The sequence below is a fragment of the Lotus japonicus genome, chromosome 1 (assembly GCF_012489685.1).
Source record: "Lotus japonicus ecotype B-129 chromosome 1, LjGifu_v1.2".
Classification (NCBI taxonomy): Eukaryota; Viridiplantae; Streptophyta; class Magnoliopsida; order Fabales; family Fabaceae; genus Lotus; species Lotus japonicus.
Window position 1 is genome coordinate 70,339,223 of NC_080041.1, and position 6,996 is coordinate 70,346,218.

The following is a 6,996-nucleotide window of genomic DNA, read 5'->3' on the forward strand; positions in this document are numbered from 1 at the left end:
TATCATTTTGTGTCCCTCATCAAATAAGTCCCTTTAACTTGTGTACCGTATATTTTCATCCATAGTAGATAATTATTTAGAAGGCCATGGTCCCCTTAGTTCCTTCAAACATTTGTGAGGGTCACATATACTTTTTAGTTCATGATTTTTCTCATTCTCAAGACTCGAAATCAAAAATTTATTGAAGTAAAATCACACATATACCTTTCGGACAAGCTCATAATTTGATTTTCATAAACATTTTTAAAACATGATTTTTGAAAGAAGGTAAAAAAAAGGGTTTAATAAGATGTTTTGCAAAACTGAAAAATATATGACTTGAAAACTAAAAATATAAGCTGAAAACATCTCAAAGGGTGTTTCAAAACTTCGCTTTAAAATATGAAAATTTAAAATTGTTCACCTAAAACAAGTTTATTTTTCAAAAAAAAAAGTTTGTTTTTTTAAATAAGAAAATTCTTTTACAAAACAGTAATCAACAACATCCTATTTATTGCCCTTACTATTGCAGTCACCACATCTCCTTCACATTGTGTCTCTTCCTCTCCGCCCATCCATCTTGCTTCCTTCAGTTTCCCCTCACACCACCTCGAAGCTCAAGTAACTATTTGCTAGTTAATTTGTAAATTTACAATAATGGGTGCACAACACAATGGTGGAGGGGTAGCAGATGTGGTGGAGGTCGGTATTATCTAATAGCGACGGAGGTGGAGCTAGCTACCTGGTGGAGGTGGTGGAAGCGACAATGGCGGTTATGGAGATTGGTGGTGACAGCGACTTTGGTGATACTAGAGGGCAGTGCTTGCAGTGATGGTATAGGTGGTGGTGGTGGCGGGGATGATGTTGTGGTAGAGGGTGGAGATGATGATGGAGGCAACATCGACGACAATTAAGGTGGTGGAAGGTGGTGTTAGCAGCAACAGTGGTGGGGGAATGGAGTGGTTATGATGGAGGTGATGAAGACAATGGCAATTGTGGATGGTGGTGGCAGCGGTGAAGGGTGGTGCTAGCTATGGAGCTGGTGGTGGTGGAGGTGGAGATGGATGTTACCTGGTGGCGACAATGGTCATAGTGGTGGCAACGACGATGTTGGTGGAGGATGGGGTGGTTGTAGTTGGTGGCTGCGACGGTGGTGGTGGAGGTGAAGGAGACAGTGGTGACGATGTTAGTGGTGGAGGGTGGTGGTGGTAGCGGTAGCTGTAACACCCCGTTTTCCGATTAGTAGAATATTTATTAATTTATTTTAATTATTATTGGGTTATATAGTAGCTTGAATAAATAAGTGATTTTATTATATAATAAGGTGATAAAGTGATATATGTAGTGAATAAATTATTTAAATTGGATATGAGTGATATATGTGATTATTATTTAAATCTTATGTGATATAGTAAAAGATTTAATTAAATAAGTTTTAGGGTTTAGAGTGAGTAATTAGGAGTTAAATAGAAAGAGAAAAAAAAAGAAGAGAAATCAGAATTAGAAGAGCAGAACAGAAAACGGGAGAAAGCGTGAAAGTAAGAAGGAGAGGAGAAAAGAGAAGAAAACCTAGACTTTGATCTTCAAGAGGTAAGGGTTTGAATGCATGTTTTATGGATTGGTATGATAGTGGATAATGATAGAAAGCATGATTTAGGAACCCTAGGTTGCAAAAAATTCCCAAATTGAAATAGTTAGGGTTTGGTTTTTAGATGATTTTGGCTCTTGTACCCTTTTTCGTGCTATGTTAATGGCCGAATTTGAAGAAGTAGTCTTCATAAAAGTTGTAGGTTTTTCTGTTACGAAACTTTTGCCACTGGTTTCACGTCATTCCGACGTCTGTAGCTCGAGTTATGTGTATTTTAGTGAGTATAGGTTAAGTTGTCCAGTTTCTTACGAACTGCGGTTAGTGTACGATTTTCCTGATTTTTGTACTTCGAATTGTGACTTGAAAATTTATAGAGGTTTACAAAACGTGTATACGGAACCATGATAAAAATATTAGATTTTTCTGAGTATATTTGATAATTTACATCTGTTTAATAGTTCATTAGATGTGTGGTGCGCGCACATGGCGAGTTGTGCAGGAAGATGTCGCAAGATGTCGCGACATGGCGAGTTGCGTAGGGAGATGTCGTGAGATGTCGCGACATGGCGAGTTATTCAGCGACATGACGAGTTGCGTAGGGAGATGTCGTGAGATGTCGCGACATGGCGAGTTGTGCAGTGAGATGTCGCGAGATGGCGAGCATGAGCATGTCGCGAGTTTTTGGGAAAATTTAGAGAGAAATCCAATCTTTAGGAAATAGTTGCAGAACCTGTTATATATGAATTATATTTAATTTACATCTATTTTTAATAATCATTATATGATGTTGTTTCTAAATTGATGTTATGTTTGAGATGCTAAGTTGTTGTGATTGCAAGTTGTATAATTGATAACATGTAATATGTGTTTTGTGCAACTGGTGATGAATATGCTAAAATAATTAAGACTTTGAGATGGTCTGAATATGCATATGTTGGTTGAGTTGTGCACAATACACTGCATAGTTGTCAAGAGGCAATGTTTGCTAGTTCTCGTGGAGGCTAGTGACTTGTCCCAAAACTGGAGTGGTTTTGAAGCCTAGAGCGAGGCTTTATTGGTGGTTATCTGTCTGGAGTGGACGCGGTGATACCGCTAAGGATAACAACTTTGGTACCAAAGACATTTGCACGGAGTCACACTTGAGTCATATAAGTCACTGTAGGGAGTTATTGATGTTAATTAAAGTTAACTGACAATTTTGTTGTTGTGGTAATTGACAATATTTATATTTGCTTTGTCTAAGCTATGATTATGGAGTATTGACATACTTTGAAAATTAATTGATTATATTAAATTTTATGATATATTTTCTTAATTATGTATGAGAAATTTATGGATAATTTTTATAAGCTCTCGCATTACTTATTATTATGCTTATCCATATGATATGAGTTCTCACCCTTCTGTTGGAATGATGTTCTATGCGACATCGCTCAGGTACCGAAGATAGTGGAGCTTCTCGCGAGGGTTAGTTGGAGGAGCTAGTCTTTCATTTACGGTTTAGTTAGGGGAGTCATGCTCTGTTATGTAACACCGGGAAACATTTAGTTTTGTACCTTGATGTTAAGAGTTACCTATGAACTCTCTTTATGTTAAATTTTGGAGTTGAAATAAATCCGCTGTGCTATGCATATGATGTTGCGACATTAAAGTTGGAAAATTTATATATTTATTACGAGCATGACAGGTGTTTTGATTTATGTTTCTGGAGAATAAGTGCGACACCCTCTGTGTTATGCATTTTACTCTGATTTATGATATATTATTATGCGGGGTTTAGAGGGTGTTACAGTAGCGACAATGCAAGTCATGGTAGAGACACCACGTAAATAAGAACATGACATCATGGTCTCCATAAGTAAATAAGTTACTTTTCATAAAACAAACTCACTCATCTTGATACTATTTTTCCAAGAAAACTCTATTTTTTTTCAATGAAAATAAGTTACTCAAGTTATTTACTAGGTTTTCTCAAAGAGGTTTTTCCTACTAAGGTTTTAATGAGACATTTTTATAGAGTTTTTCTTCAAGGAGATGGTGAGATAACATTACTAGTAGAAGGTTCTTATGCTATTGTAAATGTTGTGGCATTTAACTTTATTTCTTTCTATTCCTACTTATATTAGGTTGAAATATCCCTTGTACTTCTTTTAATATATATTTCATGGCTTATAAAAAAACTTAACTTATTTGCTTTTCATTTTTTATAAATTGTCTTTGACTCAACTTCTCCATGTTTCTCCTTTAAAAAAAAGGAGCAAATGGTATTTTTTTTCAATTTTATAAGATTGAAGAAAAGACGTCAAGAGTTGCTAAATTTACATGGAATAAAAAAAAAGTGAAGAATTCATTGTTTTTGACCCCATAAGTCCCGGCATGAATCTTGTGAGAGGATCCACATTATTCTAGTTCTACGGCTGAGTTGAATCCTCAAAAGTAAGAACTAATAAGTCTATTATTAATTATTATAATATTATTTATGGAAAAGAATAGATGACCGTGGATGAGGAATGGGTCAACGGTCAGATACGACCCATAAATTGTTTTTATTCCTGTGTCACTGTTCAACTAGTCATCCTCTCCTCGTCACCGTTTTCGCCCCCGAACTCATCTTAACAGATTATACATTTGGAACATTGTAGATATATCTCATTTGAGAGATAAAAAAAAGGCGTAAAAATTGACGTATTATAATTTCTGTAATAATAGTGTTTCTTTCTTCAGCTAGCGCGTTTTGGTGCATTTGTTAATTTTCTCTCGCGCTCTATCGGTTGTGCTACTTGCAAAAGAAATTTTGACACCCATATGGGATGGACCCTTGAGGCAAATAAAGACCTTGGCTATCTGTTGGGGGTATTTATACAGGTGAGGTCGGAAAAGGTCCTACGAGACATCTACTTTGTTTTCAATGTGTTTTCGAGATGATCGTTGGATTCATTCAAAGAGCTGTCCCATTATCCTGGTGATAGACTATTGGATTGACCTACTGCTCCTGCCCTGTCTCTACTCTGCTCGTGCTCTGCACTTGCTTCGCCTCCTCAGGTTCCATTCTGGGACTAGGAGTCTTCTAGGTGAGGAATGTGCCCGAGAGTGCGAACTGTCCATTCCATTGTTTTTGGGTCTATTTTTTTTTTTGTCTAAGTGTTGGGTCTCAAATCTCTAAGGGTGTTTTTGCCCCATATGCTTCGTACACCGAGATTATATCTCGGTCTCAACCACATGGCTATGAGTTGGTTTACAAGGTTATGTACCGATCTCGGCCACATGGCTATGAGTTGGCTGATAGGATATGTCTCAGCCTTGGTCACATGGCTATAGCCTATAAGTTGGTTGACAAAGTGTACCTCAGCCTCGACCACATGATTGTAAGTCGGCTGACATGGTATACCTCGACCACATGAATATTGTTCCTCATAAATTTCGAGGTATCTCTGTATTAGAGGATCAAATCCAAGCTTAGGCCCGAGACCTGGTGTCGAGTGAAGAATGTGATCTTTCTCCTAGCTCGAAGTGTCATCATATAGGTGTCTTCTTGCGTAGGTTGCCAGAGGGTTTCTCCTCATCATTATGAGCATTATTGCCATATAAATATGATGGTAATGACTTTTATTACTTTGGGGTTAATGTTTGGGGAATCTTAAAGGTAATAGTCATCGAATATTCTAGGGAAGACTGTATGCCTTATACTTACGCTAAATATCGTAAAATATAGCATAACTCAAATTCAAATATCTTTATGCTCAAAAAACCATTTGACATTTTCTTTCATATTATCTCCATTCGAAAATTGTTGTTATTTTAGATTGTCACTAATTTTTTAAAATATTTGTTGTTTTATAAATCAGAGATTATTTATAGCATATTCTACCATATATAATATAATTTAATATTATATCTCTCACTCACCATCTATCATAATTCTCACAAACTACTCGACTAATAACAATAATTTTCTCTTTAATATAACTAAACATTAAATAAATGTGTTACAGTTAAATTTTATATCAATTAATTGACTCAAATTAAACTATGTGCATTATCTTAAGCTTAAACAATAACTATTTTGAATGGAAAGAGTATTACACTACCACGTATCATACTAACTCATAAAACCATTCACATTACTATATGTTGCCTTCCTAACTTGCTTCCTGCCTCCACACTATTGTTCGAGTCATTTTAATTAATGGTTGTTGAGATGTATATCTCAATCATGTATCTACACCGTTGACGGGACATGACCAGTGACAAAAATGCAGCAAGTTGTTTATTAAATTCTAATTTCCTATCTAATATAATATGATTAATATTCTTATATTTTATTTGCTGCTCCCAAGAAAAAAAGTGTGTTTCATTCACCTGGACGTATCTGGATTAAGATAGTAATAAAATTGAGCTAGATGTCATGTTTCCTTGGACGTTGCACGAGCAAATTAAAGAAAAAGTACCCATGTATGTATGTGATTAATTTATACTTTGGTGGCCAAGGCGAAATGTAATAACTTAACATAAAATATTACTAACAATGTGTACCATAACTTATAGATAATTAAATTTCTTAAGTTTTAGGTAATAGTTTGTCTAGAAAAATGTATGCCTTTGATATATAATCTTAGACTCTCAAAAGATTAATCTCATAACTGCCGACTGTAAATATATCTTAAGAATTTTTTTTATCATAAATTTAAAGTTAATAGTAAATACCGATAAAATTAAAATCTGATAATATATGAACTTATTTTGGAGGGTGTTCCATCATGAACATTGAGATGAAGTATAGTACCTAAGGTGCAAGGAACGTGATGTGAGATTCCTAGAGAGAATGAGAGTGTAACCGCTTAGAGAGAGAAACTAACTGAATTTCTAGCTTGTTATTTCTCAAATGAGCTAAGAGTCCTTTACTCCTCCCCTATTTATAGTTGGGGGAGTTGGGCCTAGCGCTTCTAAATCATCCTAATGAGCCAGTTGGGCCTTCGGGACGAAGGCCCAAGTCCCTGATGCGCTCTCGCCTTAGGCCAGTGCCCCTGGACGAGGGACCCTGGGGTCTCGCCTAGTCCACAAGTCCACAAGACACCGAGCTCGAAGCATGAGAGCTAAGTGGCTAAGTGTGTCTTTAAACAAAAGAGACAAGGCTATGGACGTAAGAAGCTAGCTAATGCTAAACATAAGGTACGAAAGTAAAGAACAATTGCCCACATGGCTTGGTAATTTAAAGCCTAAAAATTTGAAATTCTGAATGCCTTGCTACGCTCCCTTGGCAGCTTGAGCCCTCAAGCGAACTTGCGGCGATGATGTTGGATCTGCTCGCCCCGCCATAGTTACACACGTGCCCTGAACCGTAACTTTTGACATGTGTCAAACACGCGCTGTAACACCCCGATTTCGGTGGCGTCACTTTAGTAACTCAAAAATAAAATAAAGCGGAAAAA

The 6,996-nt window shown here is 36.4% G+C and overlaps 1 protein-coding gene across 1 annotated transcript; it reads left to right on the forward strand.

Annotated features, from left to right (window-relative positions):
- The first annotated feature begins 636 nt into the window (after positions 1 to 636).
- Positions 637 to 1,191, forward strand: LOC130744463 (uncharacterized). The gene is made up of 3 exons (XM_057596646.1): positions 637 to 685; positions 793 to 873; positions 992 to 1,191. Exons 1-3 carry the CDS (start codon positions 637 to 639, stop codon positions 1,189 to 1,191), a joined length of 330 nt encoding a protein of 109 aa, XP_057452629.1.
- The last annotated feature ends 5,805 nt before the right edge of the window (positions 1,192 to 6,996 follow it).

Coding starts and splice junctions, on each gene's coding strand:
- LOC130744463 (XM_057596646.1), top strand. CDS start 637: ATGGGTGCACAACACAATGGTGGAGGGGTAGCAGATGTGGTGGAGGTC. Junction 686..792: donor AGCAGATGTGGTGGAGGTCG/GTATTATCTAAT, acceptor TGGTGATACTAG/AGGGCAGTGCTTGCAGTGAT. Junction 874..991: donor GGGTGGAGATGATGATGGAG/GCAACATCGACG, acceptor TGGTGGTGGCAG/CGGTGAAGGGTGGTGCTAGC.